Below are 25,676 nucleotides of genomic sequence, written 5' to 3'. Positions count from 1 at the left end.
GTATTTCATCTCTAGTACCAAAATAAAAAATACTTTATTGGCTACAGAAGCATTAAAAGAAAGGAAATGTACAAAAAATGATTAATAATTTGAGGTGGGGAGCAATGACTGTTATCAAATATTCACAGGCAATGGAGAAAGAAAAATTACACTGCTTTATAACGGTCCAATGAATTCCACAAACTCTTGCGAAATAAGTCATGAATATAAACATATCCATGTTTCAGGTTATGAATAATATTTTCGTTCAGGTTTTAGATAACATTAAAAAAAAACTCTGTTCACATCCAGAAGCACAACACATGCCTGTGTAAGACAACACAGCACTGCCCAGGTGACAGAATTCCAACCAGGCAACTCCTGATCACAGTTTCCCCACCTACAGAGCCATACACAACCCTAACATTCCCATAACGTTTCCCATAATCCCATGATATTCACATCTGGTTATAGGGGTAGCCATGTGAGGCATTATACTTCAAAATGGCGTTCATGACACCTCTGTAAGCAGTATATATGGGAACATGAGGGAGTGTGTTTACGCCGTGCAGTGTACTTGTACGTAGAATGGCCTCATATACCTTGGCCTGTGTACAATCATGCATCAGCATGGAGGATCAGGCCAAATTGTCTCCACAAAATTGCTGCCCCTACCAAGAAACATCGTAGGTCCAAGTCATCCTTTGACTTTTTCCAAACGTAGACGTGTCCAGACAGCAGGAAAAAGGGTGAGTGATGACTCCTCAGACCATATTACCCTTTTCTATTCTTCAGGACTGCAGGGTTTGAGCTCTTTGCACCAGCCTGGCTTCTACAGTATGTGCGTTTTCCAAATGGCAGCCAAACCAGAAATACTGTCTTTGTTGAAGCTCACATTTGGTTTCTATTGAGACCAGGACATAGAGGTGCTGATTTAGGTCTGTGGTAACTTTTAATGCCTCACTTCTGTGGAGTTCTGCAGCTATTCAACTGAGAATCTGTCTGTCTCATTTGGTGACCTGACTGCTGTTCCTTTTTTTCCAATACATTCCATATTGGTCCATATTTTATATATGCTGTCACACTTTTCAAAACTCTTTCCCTTCACACATCAAAAAATGTCAGTTTTTGTGAGTGATACACAAACTATCTGCCTCGTTGCCAGACTTCTTTTAAAGCTGCCACATACCACTAATTGACATACAAACCAACATGACTCACCTTTACAATAATGATGCCGTTACTAAGAAAGTATTACTCTGCCCTCCCCCCGTATATAACAGGCACTAGAACTGGGGATTTTTTTTATTTTTAAATGTAGTTCATCTAAAGTGCACACTGCACACTAACCACAGTGAAACATCAGGTACGCAACATAACACAAGGTCTGGCTTCTGGTTAAAACCAGTCAAGTTCACCATCACAAAGGAACACGAGACACGTATCAGCATTAATATTAAACAGGCCATCGACGTGCATTTCCATTTTCCTTAACACATTGAAACTTCGCATGGGTAAAAAACACAAAGGGATCTGTCAAAACAAAAGACGTAACATCACTAACGAATAGATTAAATCTCTAGTAGTGTCTTTGTTCCAAGGCTGAAAGAAGATTGTATGTTTATGAGTGATATGGAAGGCATAACTAATTGTCTTGTTGACATTACAGATTTCTCCATCATTACTGTGGTATCAAAACCTCCTTACTTCACATTCTCCAACCATCTTTCAGTTTGGTAAAGACAGGCGTTCACTGAAATTTACGTTCACATTTCTTGAAATTATCCTAAGGGGGCAACAGTGAGAATATTCAAACCCTTTCCACTGAGGTGTGCAGAGGGCACATGGTGAGCAATTAACTCATTTATTCGGCCATCTCACTTATTTTCTACAAAAGCCCACATGAACACAGCAAGGGGCTCATACTGTATCCTGCAAAAAATTCTATATAAAACCTCAGTTCTATATAAAATTTGACCAACTCTACTTGTGCACTGAATCTCAGTCTAAGGCCAGTGGGCTTCACATACATCAGTGGACACATCATCTCCAAGGGCCTGAAATCCCTGCGACCTAATTCTCAAGACGCCCGTGCGCATCCTGCGCAACGTCACCATCCTTCCCATGGTTCTTCGCCTCTCCGCATGCCGTCGGCCTTGCTGCCCCTCCTAGCCTCACAGATCTTCTGCCTGCCTCTTTGTGGCCAGTAGTGCCACTAGCTCCAGGCTGCCCCCCGCTGGCTACGTTCTGCGCCGCTTGGCTCCTCCGGGACTGGAGGGGTTGCTGTTGGAACTGAGCACCTTCTCAGTGGCCCGGTTCCTCTTCCGCTTGTCTGCCGCATCCTTGGCCGAGATGTCACCGGAAGCCTTCTCTCTGTCTCTCTCCTTGTCTCTGTGGCTGGCCTTCTCGCTCATCTTCACCGACGAGTTGCTGCCTGCAAGGGACAGACCAGGCAGGTCAAGAGGGTGCAAATCGACTGGCTGACAGAAACTAAAGGAAGGGATGTCACGCTCACTTCCTGTGAGCTAAGAGACATCACAGGCACGTCCAGTGATTACAGGGATGCACATTTGTTTAAAGTGCTTCAAAGAGCCAAAGACATCAAGATTACACTGCAGCCAAGACCAGACTAGAAAGCAGAGAGGTCTCTCCCCCACCCTTCCATTGCTTTTTCGTATGTGATTGAAGTGTTACAGTCTATGAAAGCATCTTTAATGGTTTATTAGAAGTTACATTTTGAGTTCATCTTACACAACCGATACCAGTAAGAGCACCCGTTTCCAGGAAATTAAAATGTACAGGGTGAGCCGATTAGTCACTCGGGTGATGATCTACACTCCCCATGGGAAACAGACACCTGTGAATCGAAAACGCGGCTGAAAACTCCTCCGCTGCGAGTTCGGGCCGATGAAGAAACAATTAGGACAAGTGCAACACGAAAGTCAAAGGGAGCCAAAAACCACACGAGATGAAGCGACCCAGGGACACTTCCTGGTTCCTCACTACTAGAATTACTTGAGTGTTTCTGCTCATAGGGGGTCAGCGGCTGGGTGCGTGCAGCCAATTCAAATTCAGGGGTGAGATGAAGGGGGGGGGGGGGTCACCGATCATGGCAGTTATCTATGAGATGCGCAGTGATGGACACTGAAAAGTGCATCAGACCAGATTAGTAATTCTGTGCACAGTGGACAGCAAATAAGCAACGCTTGTGAGTCTAAGAAGCGACACGCAATGCTGCATTCAGAGGGAAGGCAAGCAGGTGGGGATGGAGCAGGACAAGGCGGCCCGGCACGAGCTGCTGCTAAGCAGCGCCCCCTACTGGCACCGCCTCGAAAAGCAGCGGCCGCACCTGTTGTCCTGGACCCGCCGCTGACCCGCCAAGGGGAGTGACGTACAACATCTCTGACTGGGCATGCCATGCTCCTCACAGTCCCCGTCCCCCCCCCCCTCCCCGCTCCCCAGAAACACAAAAAATACACATCCGACAGTCGTGTTTAGCTAAGGATGGGGGAGAAAGGGAGGGGGTAACACACACTGTCTGTGCCACAGTCACTTAAAAGGGGCCTTTTGAGCTGGTCTGTACTGGGCTCATGTTGGAGTTTTGGAACAGAGTGAATGTGCTCTTCTGTCCATACCTCTCAAACTCCTGGCCAGCCAAACTGGGACCCAGACCTTAAAAATGAGACATAAACGACCAGAGTGAGGGACACTGGTTGGTGTCAGATCAGCGTGCCAATGAGCTGCACAGCAGCAGTAAATACAGGCACTTTAAAACGAGGAAAGGAAGAGAATGTATACACATCGATGGAGGAAACGTATGAGGCGAGCGAGGACCTTCTTCGTGTGCCGATGGTGGCTCCCTCTCCTCCTTCGTCTCTTCCTTGACTTCATCGTCTGCCACCAGCTTACCTGTGGAGTGACAAAAGTGGTTGACTTTTACCTAAGCAGAACCAGTCCCATTGATCAAAAAAAGAGAATGCATATGGAAAGGTCACAGTACTATCTATTTATTTATTTACTTACCTTCTTTCACTTCTTGTATGATCTCCTCTGGTAGAACAAAACTCCTTTCAGAGTTGGGAAATGGCAAGATTTCGGATTCATGCTGCAGCAATATAAGAATGGCACGACACAGATATAAGGAGACGTGCTGTTTCGCATGCTGAGTGCTGCACTTCAAATCGAGACGGAAATGGAAAAGTCAAAGTGGGGACACACACCAGAGCCTGCATGTCGTACATTGTTCCCAGATGGTCCCAAATGACTTTTGATGACACCTGTCTTCCAATGTTCTGGCTAAATTTATCCCGAATACATATCATATGGAAGTGACGATTTACTCCTAAAAGGGCAAAAACAACATCATGTTATAATTATCCTGGTTCAGAAACGTTTATTTCAATGAACCTCTGTCACATAATGCATGTGAGATATAATACACACAGAGCTTATAAACCACATGTCACAGTATTCCCGCAATTCCAAACAGCTGTTAAATGACACATCCGTGATTTTATGTCTCATGTGTAGCTGGCGATGTGAGACGCTTGATGACACCGCGCATGTCTGGGCTGCGGTCGCTGTCACAATGGCTCAGTCGTCCTTCCCATGTAAACAGCCAACATGAGAGAGACGATCGGCTTCATTCTAACATAACCAAACAGCCAAAGAGTGACTCAAACTAAGCAGAATGGGTCAGTTATCGATACTTTAAAACCTCCAAGTGGCCATAGGACTCGGCATCATCCGGTCATCCGGGCGCTTTGTTGTAACGGGCCAGCCAGCAAACATCGGCCATAACCGATAAAAAAATCCATCAAAAAAATAACCTTACCGACGGGCTTGTGGCCCAGCATGGCGTGGAAGAGACACACCTCCACTTCTTGGCTCCATATTACCGGGTCTTCACCAGGACAGACCCCTGAATCTACGTGTTTATCGTCCGGTTGCGCTGCTTCAGCTTCCCCCATGTTTCAATCCCACGAACTAACCAGAGAAGAAGAATAGAGGAGACAAACAACGGGAAACAGCGCCGTCAAGCGGACGCCAAGCGCCGTGCTGCTGCATTAACCTTCCGTACGGTCACTAACGTTATTCACATTAACATTTATGTAGGAGACTAATGGCACAGTACAAGCATACAGCATACATTCAAGGAGTCACAGGGGCATAAGTACAGCTCAGCTTCCAATAAATGAGCAAGAGCTATACAATGTATTTCAGACACAGCCAGAACAATAGCTCATTCACAGAAAAACATCACCGTATCAGAATCTAAGAATACTGCCTATAGTATCTATGGTTTAAAATTTCCTGTTGATATTACACTAAAATACTGTAAAATTGCAAAATGAATGCTATAAAACTGGACACAATTGCAACAAGCTCAACCATTTACAGCACAAAAAAACTGAAATTATTTTATTGTATTTAAGTTTGAATTCCACTGCCACAGTCCCTTTCATCCCAGTGCTCTTACAGTAGCTCTCGGCAGAGGATCATGTGGATCAGAAAGCCTGGCTTCTCCAGACTCCCCTTTGTGTGTAAGTGTGTGTGCCCTGCGATGGCCTGACTATGTGCCCAGGGATTGCCTTGTGCTTTTGTAATTTGTTGCCTCTAACAACTAGCTGTAGCACAGGTCTATATTTTCAGTGGGCCCTACCCCTATGTGTTTTGGTTAAAGAACAAGCATGCTGTATTTCAGACAAACAGCGATGGAAATAACTAAGAGGTCACTCTGCATTTTTGAACAAATCTGCATTTTTAAATCCTGGTTTAATCCTGGTTCTGCTGGCAGGAGGCTACCCTGAGCGGCAGGCTGCTCCCAGGTTCAAAGTTTCTAAGACAGCAGCACACAAGAATAAGGTGAAGCAAGAGACACTGGGAACGACCAGAAACCAGCCAGGTGAAGGGCAGGAGTGACTAAATGGCAGAGATGGCTGTTAACTTATCTGACAGTTTCTCATGAATCGTAGGATGACATCTAGTCACCTTCGAAAGGAATGGGAAACATTAAATACAAGTGTGAGGTGCACTACTAGGATAGTTTGTGTCAGACTCCTAGAAGCAGGACTGAAATCCCATAAAGCAAGGAAGAGCACAGGGCTGGGGTACATCCTGAATGGGACGCCAGTCCATCACAGGGCACAGGGCTGGGGTACATCCTGAATGGGATGCCAGTGTATCACAGGGCACAGGGAAGGGGTACATCCTGAATGGGATGCCAGTGTATCACAGGGCGCAAGGCTGGGGTATATCCTGAATGGGATGCCAGTGTATCACAGGGCACAGGGAAGGGGTACATCCTGAAAGGGATGCCAGTCCATCACAGGGCGCAGTGCTGGGGTACATCCTGAATGGGATGCCAGTGTATCACAGGGCACAGGGAAGGGGTACATCCTGAAAGGGATGCCAGTGTATCACAGGGCACAGGGCTGGGGTACATCCTGAATGGGACGCCAGTCCATCACAGGGCACAGGGCTGGGGTACATCCTGAATGGGACGCCAGTCCATCACAGGGCACAGGGCTGGGGTACATCCTGAATGGGATGCCAGTGTATCACAGGGCACAGGGCTGGGGTACATCCTGAATGGGATGCCAGTGTATCACAGGGCACAGGGAAGGGGTACATCCTGAATGGGATGTCAGTGTATCACAGGGCACAGGGAAGGGGTACATCCTGAATGGGATGCCAGTGTATCACAGGGCACAGGGAAGGGGTACATCCTGAATGGGATGCCAGTCCATGTCAGCGCACAGACAAGTATTATATGGACTCATATTATTGATACTGATACAGGCATAACAAGATTACAAAATATGGGAATGAAAATATTTAAAAATAATTACTATTCATATATAAACGTTAGCACGCAATTCAATAACTAGATCCAATTGCAGAACTGTGACAATACTGAATATAAAATACAATAAATTTTTTTTTTTAATTTTCAGTGTGCCAATGAGCCCCAGAGACCAGTCACTATCAGTATATTCTTACAAGTACCTGAGGGTCCCTTGAAAATCAGTCTAGACTGGGTGGAGAACACCGCAGTGCTGTAGTAGAAAGGCCAGAGTAGACTGGGTGGAGAACACCGCAGTGCTGTAGTAGAAAGGCCAGAGTAGACTGGGTGGAGAACACCGTAGTGCTGTAGTAGAAAGGCCAGAGTAGACTGGGTGGAGAACACCGCAGTGCTGTAGTAGAAAGGCCAGAGTAGACTGGGTGGAGAACACCGCAGTGCTGTAGTAGAAAGGTCAGAGTAGACTCTTCCTTCTGAGGAAGCCCAGATCTCTTGATGTATGCAGCAGGACATTGAAGATATTTTACCACTCCATAGTGGCCAGCCTGCTTTCCTACGTGGTGTCCTGCTGGGCTAACGGTATCTTCTCATGCAGAACAATCTGATCTGGAAGCCCAGTGCCATGGTGCCACTGACCCTGCCCCCCCCCTTCCCCCCCCCCCCCCCCCCCGCTCCCCCGCTCCCGGAGGCTCATTAATGATTCTTATGTACAAACAACCAGCATCAAACATGGGACTCGACCAGCTTGGATCAGTTCATAGAACCATTAGTTCATAGACACTGCAAAGCAATCTAAATAATAGTCAGCGGGTCCGAATTCTGATGGTCTGTGGTGCTTCACCAGAGTCTCACCACGGGACCCACAAGCAAATCGCATACTATCGTCAAGATAGTACGCATCAGTGCTATAATTAACAATTCTTCCCATGTCCTCCGTGGGGCGCTCTCATGGAGCCCCTACAGCCGCTGGATCATTCCTCCTGCTACCATGGCCTCTACTGGGGATCCTTTCTGTCTGTTGGCACGTCCCGACACGCAGGCCCTCCCCCAGCCGTAAGACGCCAGGACAGCATTTCCTTTTTAAAATATACAGTACGGCACTTCTACAATGTCAGAGTACAAATGCCCCTTCTGGCTTATTTGCCTGTTTGGGTATGTTGCACACATTATATTCCTTTTCTGCTGCATCTAAACAAGTTTCCCCCTGGGATCAATAAAGCACATTTTACCTTATTGGAAATGCTTAAACTGATTCCGTTTTAACTTTTAAATGTTCATGAATGCTGTGGGCTTCTGGGATTCTTGTCTCACAAAGGGTCTGTTTTTGTGAGCAGGTGCTCTGTGTGTGAGCTCAGGAAGCGTAGAAGAGAATCTCAAGTTTTCGAGGCAACATTGCAACCATCTTTGTGGAGAAGGTGAAAAACTAGTGATCTCTGCACTCAGGAACTGATGTGCTCATCCATACTTTATACATATATTTCTGTTTTAAAATACATCCTATGATAACAGAGTACACTTGTAACATAGTAACACTGCAGCAATGGTGTGATGAATTTGGCCTCTTTTTGAACTGGCATGATTCATTCTGCATCATCAGCGTACGGATTAGGGGCATCCCGTGAGCATCCTACTGGTGCTGCTGTTATCTTCTCTGGCCAATCAGGGTAGCCCTCTGCAAACAGAGTGCCCGATGGTGTCATGGCTCTTAGAATAGGTCACCTTGTATTTCTGGCTGCTTTGTCACATGTTGTCGTCACTTGAACAGTGACACGGCTTTTTCTGACGATTCTCTGCCCTTCTATTCCTCTTCCGTCACTCACAAATTTCTCATTTCTTCTTGCTCTCTCCCTCCTTCCTTCTCTCTCTCTCTCTCTCTCTCTCTCCTCCCTTCACTAATCCACTCGGTGTTGCTGCGGTTGTCTCACTGCAGTGTTTGCCTTTCCATCCCTGCTACCGCATTGCTGTATACCGGAGGGGGTGAGGTGGGGGGGGGTGACCGCATTGCGCAGCGGAACCAATACCCTCACCCCCTCCAAGAAACATAAAACTGCCTGGGTCACATCGAATAGTCTGTGCTGTCTGAGGTTGCAGCCACAGGTAAGAGGCAATATGTGTATCTGCTAGTGATTATAAGCCCTTTTAAATAAGGTGTGAGGTTGTGGGTTTTTCTGAAGCACAGTCACTATTTCGTTAGTGTTTTATAGCTTTGTCTGTTACCTATGAATGCTGATTGGCAGTCAGCTGATTTTGAAATTGCCAGCTTTGGTAGCACAATTTAGACATTAAACTTGCTTTGGAGGCATCACTAACCAGCATAAAATGTCGAAGGAATATATGATTTTTCTGCTGTTTATAGGTGAAGAATCTTCTGTTTCTTGTTAAACTTTCTTTGTGCATAAGCTTCAGGCTTTGCAGGTCAGCGTGTTGTTTACATGCTAGCAGGGGCAGCTGCAGGTTGGACATAAGCATTATTGTTTCATTATAACAGGGTATACATAACAATGAATGTACAGATCTGTGGCTTGGATTAAACCGACACCCATATGCTTTGGCATCCTTAAAATCTGAAAACGGATACAGTGCAATGTTTTGCCATCATATGCTCCTCATTGTAATAATATGTTAAAGGTGCATCTAATTACTTTGTTATAATACGTTTATGTATTTATATATTTAAACAATTAATTAAAAATGTGTATAACACTATATTAATCACGTGAATCTCATTAAATAAATAAATTGTATAGCTTGATCCCTGTTTATCATTCTTAAATTCCCTTTTACAATGTTAATAGTTTAAATAAGGACAGAGGTCATTAGCAAAATGATGCATTTACAGTTTTGATGGTAATATCAACAAAACACTGAAAAGCTTATTACCACACTGATTCTTATATACAACGTCATATAACTTTTCTCTTTTGTTTTGGATAATTTATGAGATATCAGGCTACAATGTCATTAACTTTTTTTTTTTTTCTTTTCTTCATTTTTCTTAACTTTTTAGTAAGGTCAAAAACAAGCTAGTTTTATCATTTGTTTCCTGGTTCAGTCGTCCCAGCACTGTGGTGGCATATGTAATGTACACTACCTAGTGTGTACAATAATATAGACATTTCATCAAGATCTAAAAGGCATTTTGTTAATGTTTGCTGCTTAACGTTTCATATACTTTATGAAGAGTGTTGATTACAGTCTTGGTTCACTATACCAATATTATGGAAGCTAGCATTGGATTGGAAAGATCTGAAAGTTTATTTATCCTCTGGATAGGTAGCAAATTATTTTCTTTCTTTCAGCAGAGAGCATTAGAATGGGACATTGACAATGTATCACTGCATTTACAGTAATCTGATCAAGAGATTTACCCATGTTCATTTCAAAGTCACCCAGCCTTAAAATACGACATCTGTGTAATGCAAATATCCTGTTGATTCTGGTGGCTGTGTTCGCCTTCTTCTCTATTCTGGGCCTTAGAGGTTTGGTTACGCTCCGTCCCCCCTTGGCCTGTCCCCGGCGTCAGACAATGGGGAAGGAGAAGATCCACATCAACATTGTGGTCATAGGCCATGTGGACTCTGGGAAATCTACCACCACTGGGCACCTGATCTATAAATGTGGTGGCATCGACAAGAGGACCATCGAAAAGTTTGAGAAGGAAGCTGCTGAGGTAGGTCTGCCTTTCACACCTTAATCAGTATGGCTCATGAGCCGACAGTAGTAATATGTCTGCGTCATCGTTTCCCCAGGTCAACTAAAGGGAGAAAAGCAAATTGAAGGTTGTACTGAAACCTACATGCTTCTGATCTGAGTTCAGTTTTGAGCTAGAATCCTCCTAGAAATTCAGAAGCTGCCCCCACATAAACCACACAGTGCTGGATGGATCCCTTAGAACGAGATGGTCTGCCAAAAAGGTGGAAAATTCACATTATCAGATTACTGACATTGGAGGCAGGCTCCATGTCCTGGTTGAGTGCCCTTAACAGGTAGTACTTAAAATAACAAAAAGCTTTTAGATTCAGAATCGAGAAGATTACCATTCAAAGGGAGTCATGGCTGAGGTCAGATACAGAGAAACATCACAGGGATCTGCAGCCCTATCCACCATCCTTTCCTTTTTTGACACTGATTTGAATATACATTCTGGGCTCGTTTAGAATAGACTACCAGTACTCAGACACACTAAAGTGATTATACCCTAAGTCTTTCGGGGTCAAACTCACTTTGATTCACAAGCCATATGTTATGTTCTATAATAACATCTGGTAACTTTTGAAAATAATGTGATAGATGTTATTACTTGTTTGTTTTTAACCAACATTCAATCTGCAGTTTTCTAAATAGGTCACACATTTGTGTGTTGCAATTTTGTCCAGGCACACTATACTAATAAAGATTCACTTACGATCGCATCACCATGGAACACAGAATGACCAGCATCACAATGGGGTGTACAACTGCAAATGCTGTGCTCCTCTCCATTGATGAAACCCACTGAATGTTAGAAGCCTCCGTCTCCATTGAGACCCATTTATAAAGCAAATCCATTTATCCCATTTGGCTTACAGTTTAAATGAGTCCTTAGACAGTCTGTAAAGGTTGATGTCTTATTGAAGTCATTCATTAAGCTTCCTAAGCATCGTTTTTTTACTCACTGTACGTTACACCACCGTTCTACACTACTTTCCAAGTGTCCCAAGTACACGCTTGTGCAAGAAGACTTTGCATATTGTGATTAAACTACAATGAATGCATGGGCCCATACTACTCCTCACCATATCAGCTATTATGGACTGCTATGCTTATAGACGGCTTAAGACTATGTAAGCTCATGGTCATACTGCTGAGCAATGGGCCTTCAAGCAGAGGTTACAGAGGTGGTTAGAGTGGAGTCTTTCCAAGCCGACAGAGGGGCCTCGGTCATTAAAGATTAGCAGTGTGCTGCCAATCAATGTCAGGGCACTGAGCTTTAGAGCACAGAGAACTTCATTAATGCTGCCAGCGTTACCTTGGGGCCGTCAGTCACTTTCATGCAGCCGCACTTTTTAATGATTATTTTTTGACCCGCTAACGATCTTCCTGACATCTTATGCATGTTTTAGTACACTATTCAGTCCATTTGTTTTTTTTTTTAATCTTGTTAAAGTGCTCCAGTGACCCGTTGATGTGATGTCAGCTATAAACTTGTGGTTTTGAGAAGCTGTATTTGTACTGAAATCGGTCAGTTTAAACATCATGCTGTGGAGACCTCAGAAGCAGCTTTATTTGCCACGTACTTCGCGTGCGGGGGCGGTGCGTGGCTGAGTGAGTCGGCACACTGTTCCTTTGGTCGGAAGGTCGCCGGTTCAGATCCCATGGTCAGCAGAGTGATTTCACAGGTGGGGCCTTATTCAAGGCCTTTAACCCCCAGTTGCTCCAGGGAACGGCTGGTGCTGCTTTCTCAATTGTACATTTCTTTGGCTATAAAGCATCTGCTTAACCAATAAAGTATAAATCAAGTGGAGAGCCTTTGTGCACGAGCCCAGTTCCTCAGCTGCTCCTCTTTTGCTATATACCTCTGTGCATCTGTGTTTGTATGAAACTGGACAGATATGATACTATCACCCTGTAGTTGAAACACTTTTATGCTTAGGGTGTCAGATTAGCTTCAGCATTGTTCTAATGATTGACATATCTAATGATATTTTGGTAACACTTTCTGTGAATGTCATGTCTATAAGAATAAATGAAAACATTTGTAGCATGTAATAATGCATTATAAGCATGGCAATAAATATTTATAAATAGGCATAACACATTATAGCCATGATTATTATGCATTATGAATGCTTTATGAAGCTCTCATCTCTAATGCGCTATAGATACCTTCATAATGCAGTACAAAGCATCCTTAATGCTTATGTCATTATCCTTAATGCCATTATAGTGCATTATGAAGGTATCTATAGTGCATTATAGATGAGAGCTTCATTGGAGTTTATGAAGTATTATAATCAGCACCATAATGCCTTATGGCTTTCAATTGAAGATGATGTAATGCTTTATTAGTTCTTATACTGACCGTTATAATGCATTATGAAGGTACCTATAATTCATAGATGATACCTTCAAGTAAAACATTACCGATATTTTCTTATGAGCAAATATAACATTCCCTTACCAAGAACTTTAATGTGTTTTGTAGCCACACCTTAGGTTCAGTTAGTTGACCAACATCTTCTACTCATCTGTTCCTTGCTGCAGATGGGTAAAGGCTCCTTCAAGTACGCCTGGGTCCTGGACAAGCTGAAGGCGGAGAGGGAGCGGGGGATCACCATCGATATCTCCCTCTGGAAGTTTGAGACAACCAAGTACTACATCACCATCATCGACGCACCGGGGCACAGAGACTTCATCAAGAACATGATCACTGGGACCTCCCAGGTATGAGAGGGAGTCTATTACCCCATGAGATCACCACATTACAATCAGCTTTATTTTGTCATGTCCTTCACATGCACATGGAGATTCTTTTGGTATTTCTGACCGTGAGACCTACTGGAGGACCCATACGATTTAGTGATATATGAGACAGAGAGACCTTTGAATGCATGCTGAAAAAGAACATGCAGTATTTACAAAGAGATGTGGTGGACACACAGTACAAATGAGTTAGTACGAGACAATCGGGCATATATACTGTATGTATAACGCAATACTATCATAGTGTATCAGAACTGTGTTCAGCATAGACCTGCTGTTCTGACCCTTATCAATAAGTCTTTGGTATTCTCTAACTCAGTGTTTTCCAGTCTGGTTCACGGGGACCTGCAGACAGTCCACGTTTTTGCTCCCGGTGGGGAAATGAGAGGGAGCAAAAACGTGGACTGACTCTGGGTCCCTGAGGACCGGGTTGGGAAGCACTGATCTAACTAGCATTATGTTCCACCCAGGGGTTGCTGACCTGTCCATACATGGAAAATCATGTCCGTGGTAAAATATTTTGATTGGAAAAAAACTATGTGGGCTATGTTTTTAAAAGCCATGTCAGTGGTACAAATAATTTGCATTTTGAACAAACTGTCCATCAGAATTCATGATGGTGTTGAGCCATGGTTCCAACCATGACCCTAGTTACACAGAATTTCATGTTCATCCTCACACTACTTCTCCTGTCAGTGCAGACCAGACGTCTGTCAAAAGTTGTAGACTGTCTCATTCTGGGGATCTCTAGACATTCTCCAGCCAGCTGGTAGATAAAATCCCTCAGGCGAGTCCTGGGTCTTCCCCGAAGCCTCTTTCCAGTGCTAAGTGCCCATAACAGCTCCCTTGGGAGATGACCAGGTGGTGCCCTAACAGGATGCGGGAACCACCTTGACTGATTCCTCTTAATCCCAGTGAACAGCAGTTCTAATCTGAGGTCATGCTACACGGCCCATCTTGTGGGCTCAGCAGCTGCAAGGCGAGAGGTGGCTGTCAGGTGCAGTGCCACCTGTGAAGCAGGAATGAGCAGGAAGTCCCTACAAGGACTGTGACTTTAGCTTAGTGAAAGCTTTGTATCCTTCAACTATCCACAGACCTATGAATACAGTCACTATTTAAAAAGACTGGCAGCCTATACATAGATGTACATAGGTCACACAGGGTAATTTGAGAGGATGAATTTGACTCGCTGAGTAACTTAATAGGTTTGTCACTGTCCCCCCAATATTTAAAACACACTGACAGTCTTGTGTATGGAACATTCTAGTACAGCACCCTTTGGCATACAGGTCTGTGGGGAGAGGCCAGGGAAATTGTAATCCTTCGAAAGTCCCATGAAAGGTACCAAGAAGAACAAATGGACCCAGCCCAGAACTGGGTTATCGGTCTTAGTTCAAAACATCTAGGTAGAATCTAACAACTTATATTCCATAATGTGTTCACGTCTTAGGAAGATTATAGAGGGATAGAGGGGAGCTTTTGAGTGACAGTGGTCCCCAGGTATATATTTGGTACAGCCCTCACGGACATGACAGTAAATCGCTGCATATTTATGTCCCATACCCCCCCCCCCCTTGCTCGCTGGACAGGCAGACTGCGCTGTGCTGATTGTGGCCGCTGGAGTCGGCGAGTTCGAGGCGGGGATCTCCAAGAACGGCCAGACGAGGGAGCACGCCCTGCTAGCCTACACGCTAGGCGTCAAGCAGCTCATCGTCGGGGTCAACAAGATGGACTCCACTGAGCCACCCTACAGTGAGAAGCGCTACGACGAGATCGTGAAGGAGGTCAGCGCCTACATCAAGAAGATCGGGTACAACCCCTCCTGCGTGCCCTTCGTGCCCATCTCTGGTTGGCATGGCGACAACATGTTGGAGCCCTCCCCCAATGTAAGTAGTTTACAACCACCCCGCTGTGAACTTCGCTGCTGCCCTCCATGCTTTGCTGAAGCATGATTGCTTTACACAGAAGACCAAATATGCTGAAGCAGCGTTTCACCTGCGTATGGCCCCCATATCCACTGAGACGACAGAAATTGTATTGCCCACATCATTACCTCTCTTGCACTCGCATTAGTTAAATGCTGCTCATCATTCATTATCATATATACATTCCCCAAATGTAGAAGCTTAAGGAGGTAGATGAAGCATTTTAATAAACTTTCTCAAGGGTAAAAACGCTTCAGGATTTGAACAATACAGAATTTGCTCTTCCATCCATTTGGCAGTGGTGTCAGAATCACAGTTCTGCCCTCGGGCATTTTGCGGCAAGCACAGTATTGAGCACGGCTCTCCGCAGATGCCGTGGTTTAAGGGATGGAAGCTGGAACGGAAAGAGCATCATGCCAGCGGGGTGAGCCTGCTTGAGGCTCTGGACACCATCATGCCACCAACACGGCCCACAGACAAGCCCCTGCGCCTGCCACTGCAGGACGTCTACAAGATCGGAGGTGGAGCCCACAGCCACAAACACACATAATCATATGACAATACATAGACAGTTAGAATGTCTTATACTAATATTATCCAGACTGTCTATAATATTTTAGGACCAACACTGTCATACATACAGAAGATCAGGTGCAACATTCTGATCCAGATAAAAGACTCAGATTACTGCGAGTAACTACAGCACTCTGTCTTAGGCAGCCAAAGAAAGTGATGTTTGTATTGCTTGTGTGTCAGGTTTGCCATTTCTTCTGAAGTCACCCCAGTGTTTGCCATAATCACTCAATATATTCATGTATTTGTCAAACTCATCCACTGGGAATTGGTGGGCAGTGGTGGCTTAATGGTTAGGGAAGTGCACCTGTAATTGAAAGATTGTAGGTTTGAATCCCCAACCAGCAAGGTACTGCTCCCTGGGTGCTGAATTAGCTGCCTCCTGCTATGTCACATATGGGTTAAATGCAAAGGACACATTTCACTGTGGTGTATCAACACTGATCACTTAACTCTGGTACCCTTTTTTGGGTAGCCAATATGTCATGAAGTTAAGTCACTAATTATGGTTTATTAATTAATTGAGCTGGTGGTGAAATGCTAAAATACAGGGAACGGCTCAGGTGCCCCCCAAGGAAGAGGACTGGGAACTCAAGCATCCAACAAGATACCAGTAACACAAGAAATTCTTACATAAAAGTAACTACCCACAGTATTGTTCTGTACCTCAAGCCAACGAACCGCTGAAGCCATGCAATGTTTTCACGAACATCAAAAAGTAGAGTGCATTCGTTAATAATCAAACTTTTTATATAATAGGCTTTATTGCAGTCTTCTCGTAAGTAGAAGCTGTCCGTAAGTCTGATGTTCTTAATCTGGGGATTGCTTGTATTTTGCTCTACGCACATGGTGAAAATCAGCTCCAAGATTTTCACATGCACATATAAATGTCTGTAGACGACACCCTTGCAGATAAAAAATATTCAAATAAATGCTTACATGAGAAACTCGGATTTCCTTTACTCACATTCAGGGGCGCCGTAAGGGGGAGGAAAGCTAGGACGATTCCAAGGGCCCCTGAGTGACAGGGGCCCTAAAAAATTAGGAAAATAACTGGATTGGTTTGGACTGGGGGGCCTAATATGATATGCTTTCATGGGGCCCAAAATCTCTAGCAACGCCCCTGCTCACATTTGAGTACTTTTAGCAACGGACAAAGGCTGCAATATGGAAGCGCATCTTGCCCATTATTTCTTCTGATGTCCCTGTTCTATTTTCACCCAAAGGAATCGGAACGGTGCCCGTAGGGCGTGTGGAGACGGGGATCCTCCGGCCCAGCATGGTCGTCACCTTTGCCCCAGTAAATATCACCACTGAGGTGAAGTCGGTGGAGATGCACCATGAGGCTCTCAGCGAAGCTCTTCCGGGCGACAACGTCGGCTTCAACGTGAAGAATGTATCCGTGAAAGACATTCGGCGGGGGAATGTGTGTGGAGACAGCAGGTCAGACCCTCCCCAGGAGGCCTCTGGCTTCACGGCTCAGGTCAGTGTGTGCTGACACAGGCCTTTGAAGCCTCCCACCCAGCGCCATAAAAACACAAGCCAACCAAGATGACATCATCTTACCTGAGTTTTACTTACACAAAAATGTTCTGAGGGCAGAAGGAAAAATGATTGGTTCAGAGAGATAACCAATCGGATTGTAGAGGAAGCTGGACCAACCAATCAGATGTCTTGGTCCCACCTCCTCTAGTTGCTTGCACCCACCTCATCTACAGCAGATTGATTGGTTCAGAGATATAACCATTTTTCCTTCTGCCCTTTGAACATTTTATACACGATATCTAAATATATAATTTCAGTGGCGTCCTTATGCCCTGTGCTACATCCTCAGGATAAGTGTTTGGAGAATGAATGTACAGTGAGGAATCCAGAAGTGGATAATATAAAAATTGTTTTTTTGAGTGTGTCTATTTATAGTTTAGTTTCAGTTTAAGTTTTTGCAATTTTATTTCTAGGGATGGACTGAAAGTGGTACACATGAATACACAGTGTATATTGTGTACTAACACCCGTAAAATGGGCATTATATATTCCAGATCTTATTAAGGATTTAGAAGTACTGTAACATTGTGAGAGACCAGTGAAAAAAGATGTAGGTAAACAAAAAAAAAACAACAAACACAAAAAGAACAAAAGAACAAAATAGTAACAGAAAGTATTTGTTTGTGTTTAATTTTACTTAAGTTAATTTCAGAAGCAATATTCATAGTTGTTTTTTGTTTTAGTTAACAGTAATAACCCTGCTGTATACATCACACAGCAAAAAGCACTATGGATTGGTATCATGTGTTTAGTCAGTTTAACTTAGTGACTGACACACTCCCACTGTGTCTGATTGATTCATCTCAGAGGCTGCAAGGCAGTTTATCACTGTGTAATATTATGTAGTTGCACACCCTTGAAGTGATTAGTCAGAAAATTTGAGTCTTTTGGAGCGCAATGCTCTTGCATGCCTCTTACGTTACTGTTCTATCGTGTACTATTCCTGGTAAGGAATCACAGTAAAATTACCACATAGGAATGTACTAGACAGTAAAAAAGATTTCATGAAAAAATATTTATTCGATCAGTACAAATGTCAGACAGCCATTAAAATTCAAAAGAATCCTACATAAATACACAGTGCTTATTATATACTAATGTCCTTAAAATGGGCAATATATACTCCAGGTCTTATTAACGATTTAGACGTACTGTAGCATTGCGAGAGACCAGTAAAAAAGAAAAAGATCTATCTAAAAGTGACCTATTGTCTATGTAATGTAATTCTAACAAGTACACCAAACAATACAGAGAATCAGAGTCATACATACGCAGCGGAAAATACAAATGGGAGAGAAGATCTCATTACAGATGCTGAACACACAATATCATGTAGGAGTCATTTCTAACGGTTACGTGCCTTATTATTGTTAACTATTGGACATTTAACCATTTTATGATTTAAATCACATGTTCAAAATATTTGTGAGAAATGTATATTTGTGTTTATTTGTTCTGGGTGAGATGAGGGGTTTGACTGTGTAAAAGGAATTGAAAATTGGTAATCTGGAAAAGATTGTATCTGGAGCAGAGTGATCCAAGCCAATGTTGCTTTTGAATGGATTACCTAGTCCTGGGTGACACAACATGGGATTTCCAAATCGGGATTATTCTTATCCAGATTCAACTTTTTTTAAGTACTGGGCCCAGGGCTGAAATTTAATCCCAGTCCATCCCTGGTTTCCTCTGAGGTTAACCAGGATGCAGGCCAAAGGGCTCCAGGGCTCCTGTCAGTGCCAGCAACCCTAACCCCCCCCCCCCCCCCATGACCACAACCTGCTGTTTCTAATGTTCCTGTCACAGGTGATCATCCTAAACCATCCGGGACAAATCAGCGTGGGTTACTCCCCAGTCATCGACTGCCACACGGCCCACATCGCCTGCAAGTTCGCTGAGCTCAAGGAAAAGATCGACCGCCGCTCTGGCAAAAAGCTGGAGGACAACCCCAAGACGCTCAAGTCGGGGGACGCTGCCATCGTGGATATGGTGCCCGGCAAGCCCATGTGCGTAGAGAGCTTCTCCAAGTACCCGCCCTTAGGTGAGTCCTCGCCCCCCTGCTCAGCTGAGGTCCTCCGCTCCAAACAGGGCCACACAGACTGGGCATCTCCTGGCACACAGCATTCACATTGCAGCTTAGTCAGCTGGAGGCCTAGTTCCTGCACAGACTCTGGATCAGTTCAGATTGGATATTCTCCCCATGTTTATATGAGATCTCATTAGGGATTCTGCTTTCCAGCCACAGTCCAAAATCATGTGGCACTGGTGAACTGACATCTCTCAAATACAGTATTGAGTGTGGCTCTGTTCATGTGTGCCCATGTGTGGACTGGCATAATGCCCCCTGTGCCCCCTGCCCTGTGCCACAACCTTGTACTGGATAAGTAGTCAGGAAGACAGATTCATGGATGGATTACATCAGCTTCACTGTGCTCTGACTGCAGCTGTTTCAGCACCAGACAAACAGAAGAAATAAAATGGTGCTTACTCACTGATGGTAATTTACAGTCATGCCGCTCTGTAACAACATCTGATTTAAATTACACTACACCTCCACAGCTTGTTAAAAAAGATCATTTGTTAATTAATTTCAAGTGTCTGTGCCAGTTTATTGTTCCTAAAATTACAGGTTTCTTTCAACTGTGTAATTTTCTTAAATTTATGGGCTGACAGCACCAGACACAATATGTTTGCTAACAAGGTTCCCAGTGTCTTTCGCACTTTCCCATGCAATTATATTTTTACAGACATATAGTACTTAATGTCTAACAGTGAGCAGTGCAGTATTTAAACTTCTCAAAAGACCTTTAATTAAAATGATGATAATGCTGTGAATAGCCCCCCTCTTCACTTTTAAAAATAGCTCATCTGTTATTTACGTTGAGCTGAAGTTTGGGGGATGAAGGTATAATGGCTGTTATGATTGCTCTCTAAAATGAAACAGAAGGAGTTTAGCTACTGAACTACTGCAGCAAAACTTAAAAAAAAACCTGCAGTAAATAAAAAGCATTTACAGTAAAAACTGTATACACAAATACATTTTAAATCTGAAAGGCTTTCCATAGTCCTGGAAAAAGAATAAAAATAGCAAATTGATAAATAATACAACTACAATAAGAAACCTTAGTGTAGGTGAAGACAAAAAATGCTTTTAACTTTTTGTGTCTTTTTTGAATATTTGAGGATTTAGCAAAACTAAGCAGCTCCGCATCAATTGTCAATTTTTAACTGTTTTTTATTTTGTTGTGTTTTCTAGTTTGTCATGTCTGTATGCCAATATTGTTTCCTCTATCATCTATCTATCTATCTATCTATCTATCTATCTATCTATCTATCTAACGTGGCAGGAAACAAGCCATTCTCACCTCTTTCTCTGTGCCTGAGTGTGTGTTTGTGCATACGTACATACGTGTGTGTGTGTGTGTGTGTTTGTGTGGCAGGTCGTTTCGCTGTCAGGGACATGCGGCAGACGGTTGCTGTGGGAGTCATTAAGAATGTCGAGAAGAAGACGGGCAGTGCTGGCAAGGTGACCAAGTCGGCCCAAAAGGCTCAGAAGGCCGGCAAGTGAATTGAGCTGCACCACAATCTGAACACCTTGGCTTGGGCTCTCCAGCCCCCCAACTGAACTACAGCGCCACCCTGCACTGGGCATGCCCACACATGTGCTTGTAACACACTACTTGTCAACGACTGGATGCTACTGACTAAGGTGCAATCGAAGTCCAGTAAGAGATAAAGCATGTTCCAACATTTGTAAATTAAATAGTGACCTTTGCCATTAAACTGGTACAACTGCTACTCCAACTGGTGTGCTATTATTTCAGCTAGAGGTTAGTAATCAACAGAGATTAGTAATCAAAGGCAAATAAATTCCTATTTCCAACCTTAGTGCTCTTGTTTGAAATGACCATATGCAATCCACTTTTTAAAATATGCAGCAGTACCTACAGTTGGCCAGTAGGGGGAATACATCATCCACATATAAACACAACACCCCGGTTCATAGATCCATCCTTATCCAGTACAGGGCCCAAGTGAGTATGGAGCACATCGCAACGAACACCTTGGATGGCAAGACGCTCCATTTTGTATATTTAATGACCCGATCTTTTTTGTTCATCGTTAAACAAGGAACGTACAAATTATGGCCGGATATGGTTAGGGCTGGGCCAGAGTGAAAAATGACAGACAGCTAAACATTGAAGCACCCGTAGGAGGTACATCTCTCCATCTATCCCATAACCCAGCGCGTTTTCCTCAAAGTATTCTGAGTGCCCTAACTGCTACGTCATTCATGCTGGTTTCAGCTCCTAAACTCACTGGTGGAAGGTGGGTCAACCTCGGCCATCTGGCTCAAAACGTCTGTTGGGTGGGTGAGATAAGACATACAGGTTATGGACGGACGTAAGTCGCATACCAAATCAGTATTAATATTAAGTAGCAGCCAGAGGGCAACACCTATATACCATGTACTTCCTATGTAATAGTATCTGAAGCAACGAGGGATGCGGTGGAACTGTTTACTCAGATACTGTACGCAAAGTTACATCGAACTCCGTGAAACCTTATCATATTTAGTTGCAGTGCACCGTTTATTTGCGATGACTTTATCTTTTAAACAAACACCACCACTCGCTGACTAATTTATTACAATATACGGAGGAGCCAAAAGGACAAGACTCCATAGGTTCATACCCAGATAGCACACGTAGGCCTATGTTGAAATGACATTGATTCCATATCAGACAAAAAGGTTGAAACAACGTTGATCTTCAGCGTTTCACTTTATATCAACATTGAATCAAGGTTTTGCCACCATCGATTTTTCAATATTGAAAATCTGACCAAAAATCAATTCAGTTTCAACGATAATAATTTAACACTGACCATAATTCAACGCATTTAACTATAATTCAACGCTGAAACAATAACATGATGCTATCTGGGTAGTACGTAAGGAACACAAATTAAAGCATAATGAATTAAAAGGCTTGATCTGTGACATGGAGACGGCACCGGTGTTCTGTCGAAAAATACTACCTATCGAGACGTGCTATCGAGCCTTTCTGCGCATGTGCAGTTCCACCGTTTTGGGATTAGGGTTAGGTTTTAGGGGTTAGGATTAGGGTTAAGGTAAGGGTTTTAGGGGTTTTGGGGGGTTAGGGTTAGGGCTATCGATTAGCACTACGGTAGCATTTTTCGACAAGGCAGCATATATCGACAGAACACCGGGATGTCCTTCCTGCAGTAGCTGATAAAGACGCGCTTCACACGGCTCCTCAAACCTCCTGAATCGCTGTATAATCTGCCCCGATACTGGCTGCGTAAATAAGGGGATTCACGGGGACGTGAATAAGGGAGGAAACACGGCGCACTTAAACCGTAGGTAACAAGACGCACTTTTATTAACTCCTTGCACAATGTCATAAGCCTCTTCCCTTTTAACAGTCCAATTAAAAACAACAGATGTTATCAGGTGTATTTATGACGTGCAGTTTAAAGGGGGAAATTAAAGTATGCTTTCACAACGAAAGCATGCGGTCCAGGGGGTTATTCATGCGAAATAGTTGCAGGCTTATTCATGTGAAATGGCTGAAATTGTGTTTTTCAATTTGCGGAGAGTTCCTGATGCAACAGTTGCAGCTGCATCCTAACGGTGTTAGCAATTAATGTAATTAAGGCCGTCCCAAGAAAACACATCTAACTTAATTATAGGTGAGATAATAACATAGCTGACGTTCGTAAACAAATAAAAAAACACAAAGTATTTCACTTCAACAGGAGAAAAGACATGTAACGCTTGTCGACAGCCCTACAATCCGGATGATTCTAGCCTATAGTTGCATGGAAAGAAAAACTTTGAAAGCTTTAAGTAGGCTATATTTTTTGTCCCAGTGGGAAGGATTACAAATGTAGTGTTTACCTTAATTTTACTTTTACTGACAACCATTCCGTACACCCCCACCCCTAAAAAACGTATAATAGCTGTGTAATTAAAATAGCTATAGGATCTGCTTGGCGGCACCCGTTGAAGAAAGTGAAGTTTCTGCACCCTCAGTGGGCGACCAGCGCCCTGCCCGTCTCCCAGCACACAGACAGTGACTGTTTACCGGCCTGATATGAGACATGCGCTCCTGCTTCCAATGCCAAAATCCCAGGTGTGTCTGCTTTTCTTTCCGTGGGGTTGTTTTTGATTGCATGCACTGCAGGTTACTTCTGGCACGGCTGCGGCGTCACCCATGTCGAGCCGGGGGTTCTGGCAGAAACGGCGAAAGATCAGAACAGACAATAAAAGTCTTTTTTTTTTTTAAATCACCTTGCAAGCTATTTTCTGTCATCTGGCCTCGTGCAATAGTAATTATGATTTCTTGGCATCAATTTTATTTTGAGCTTATTCCTAAGCCATCCAGTCATGAGGCAAATTACTTTTCGTGTCAATTTAAGACGTCGTTCTGGCTGGGTGCTTTAACTGTCAGTTTAGGACAAATTATGAGGTTTGTTATTAGCAGAAGAGGACAACGAGAGATGGACGTGGATATGTGCTGGGCAAGCAGATGACCTTAACCCTTCACCAGAATCCTCCCCCTTAAGGCAGCCTTTGCAAATTCACATTGCACTAAAATGGCTTAACTGAAGAAGGTCGCGTATGTTATCGGGCAGGGCACTTGGCCTGCTTAAAAATAAAATGTACCTCCTTTGAGGAAGGTGGCAATTTGCAGGCTAATGTAGATGCTGCACAGAGATAATTTGGCACCATGTGAACAAACAGTGTGAAGGCTCATTACAATGCTGCTGAAATATGCTTGAAATTCATTAGACCAGCTTCGCTGCTTCGTCTCTTTGATTCCAGGCACAGCAATCCCGGTGCTGAAAGGATAATTGCGTGTGATTAGAGTTCTCATACTTTACATATTAAGCAGCTAATTCTGGTTTACAAAACTTATAACCACTTCCGCCATCCGAGTATTGGCAGACTTAATACTCAGAAGGATAATTTGAGCGACATAAATTTGCGACCGCGGAGACCCATCACTTAAGTGAAGGATAGCGGAGGTTATTACCAAACCAAAGAAAAGCCTTTAGAATGCTAATAAAGAATCTGACATATTAATAATGTTTCCCTCCAAATAAAACAAGCGAGCACTGGAGACCTAAGGAGAGCGTTGCATAATTCCCAACCGATATTTAAAGAAATCGCGAACTAATAAAGCTTGCCGTTAGTTGCAATTTGATTTATTAGTAAAAAAAAATCTGACGTCAGACTATGTGAACTAGCATAAATCTGTTATGGTGCTTTGAACTCCTTGGAAATCCCTCGACAATCTTAGCTAAGACTTGCGGGTGTCCTTTCCATTTCTTAATTATATTATTGTAAGTGTTTGTATGCTGGGTAGATTGAAAAGAAATACAATTAGAGACTAATTAGTCTCAATTTTGACACCTTGGAAAAGGTAATCATATTTCAGTGTTGCTGGCACAGGGAATTGCCCACAACCATTCTCAGGATTTTATTACTATAGGGCTGGATGTAAGACTGCATATATTTTGTTCCTACAAAAATGTTCGTAATATTCGAAAAGCAACCTAAGGCAGTAAAAGTTATTGGGGTGGAATTAGCCGTATATTTTAGTTTGCAAATGAAGGTTTCGTGTGCAAGATGGCAACAACTTAATACATTCTTTTCGGGATTCAGTATTTTTAAGATTTAGAACTAGGAATACAGTATGTAGGCTATGTAGCCCTGCGATGGGGTTGGAATAAAGATGGTCGATCTTTATTTTGTACTGAACTAAATCCGAAAGATACTACCAGACTTTTTGGATCTACCAGGAGAAGTCGCTGTAGGTTCAATGTGACGTCGTTAAAGTGTAATCTCAGGACTAAAGGACGTGTTCCTAAATAAAGTGGTATTCTAATAGATACCTCATTTAAAGTGTGTTAATCTGTTCCCTCACTCATTCTCTGAAATATGAAAGGTAATCTAAGTATATTTTAATTAATAGAAATGCTGTTTTCTGTTGTATTATTCTGCAACACAGCTACATATGAATACATTTTAAAAAATGCAAAGGTCTTAAGATTCAATTGAGACAAAACAATGAGTGATAGCTTAGTGATAGCTAAATATTTACTGTGAACAACAAATGATTGAACAACCAACAGCCCCTGTAGGTCTTTTATGGTTAAATGGCAACATAGGTATATGTCTTGCTATAAAAATGTGGTGACGTTTTCTTTGGTGTTATAAATACTTCCGCCCGGTACAGAATGACAGAGGCATGCATCTGAGATTTAAACCTGATGTTGAAATGAACCATCTGCACAGCATAGCCCTTGAAACTTTACAACTGTGGACGGCCAAATTATATCGACAAGTTGATTTATTTAATGTG

At 43.3% G+C, this 25,676-nt stretch overlaps 2 protein-coding genes across 4 annotated transcripts; one reads left to right on the top strand and one right to left on the bottom strand.

Moving 5' to 3' along the window:
• mrgbp (MRG/MORF4L binding protein) lies at positions 1–11,255 on the bottom strand. Of its 3 annotated transcripts, none has more exons than XM_072712933.1 (7): positions 11,187–11,255; positions 4,814–4,965; positions 4,200–4,321; positions 4,003–4,084; positions 3,810–3,888; positions 3,615–3,652; positions 1–2,413 (listed from the first exon to the last, which is right to left on the bottom strand). In XM_072712933.1, exons 2-7 carry the CDS (start codon positions 4,947–4,949, stop codon positions 2,220–2,222), a joined length of 651 nt encoding a protein of 216 aa, XP_072569034.1. In that variant the 5' UTR covers positions 4,950–4,965; positions 11,187–11,255; the 3' UTR covers positions 1–2,219. The 3 variants fall into 3 exon arrangements, with proteins under 3 accessions (XP_072569034.1, XP_023693887.1, XP_023693886.1); XM_023838119.2 differs by having other exon boundaries at positions 3,615–3,651; positions 3,814–3,888; positions 11,187–11,250; XM_023838118.2 differs by lacking the exon at positions 3,615–3,652 and having other exon boundaries at positions 3,814–3,888; positions 11,187–11,253.
• LOC111857354 (elongation factor 1-alpha 2) lies at positions 8,776–21,081 on the top strand. The gene is made up of 8 exons (XM_023838117.2): positions 8,776–8,878; positions 10,259–10,451; positions 13,025–13,204; positions 14,833–15,129; positions 15,539–15,689; positions 16,968–17,224; positions 19,090–19,324; positions 20,724–21,081. The coding sequence occupies exons 2-8, from the start codon at positions 10,308–10,310 to the stop codon at positions 20,849–20,851; spliced, it is 1,392 nt and encodes a 463-aa protein (XP_023693885.1). The 5' UTR covers positions 8,776–8,878; positions 10,259–10,307; the 3' UTR covers positions 20,852–21,081.
• The last annotated feature ends 4,595 nt before the right edge of the window (positions 21,082–25,676 follow it).

The sequence above is a fragment of the Paramormyrops kingsleyae genome, chromosome 6 (genome assembly GCF_048594095.1).
Source record: "Paramormyrops kingsleyae isolate MSU_618 chromosome 6, PKINGS_0.4, whole genome shotgun sequence".
NCBI classification, from domain to species: Eukaryota; Metazoa; Chordata; class Actinopteri; order Osteoglossiformes; family Mormyridae; genus Paramormyrops; species Paramormyrops kingsleyae.
This window is presented reverse-complemented; position numbering and strand designations above follow the sequence as displayed.

Coding starts and splice junctions, on each gene's coding strand:
- mrgbp (XM_072712933.1), bottom strand. CDS start 4,949: ATGGGGGAAGCTGAAGCAGCGCAACCGGACGATAAACACGTAGATTCA. Junction 3,889..4,002: donor CATACAAGAAGTGAAAGAAG/GTAAGTAAATAA, acceptor GTCACTCCACAG/GTAAGCTGGTGGCAGACGAT. Junction 3,653..3,809: donor TCGGCACACGAAGAAGGTCC/TCGCTCGCCTCA, acceptor TCTCATTTTTAA/GGTCTGGGTCCCAGTTTGGC.
- LOC111857354 (XM_023838117.2), top strand. CDS start 10,308: ATGGGGAAGGAGAAGATCCACATCAACATTGTGGTCATAGGCCATGTG. Junction 10,452..13,024: donor TTGAGAAGGAAGCTGCTGAG/GTAGGTCTGCCT, acceptor TCCTTGCTGCAG/ATGGGTAAAGGCTCCTTCAA. Junction 15,690..16,967: donor GGACGTCTACAAGATCGGAG/GTGGAGCCCACA, acceptor TTTCACCCAAAG/GAATCGGAACGGTGCCCGTA.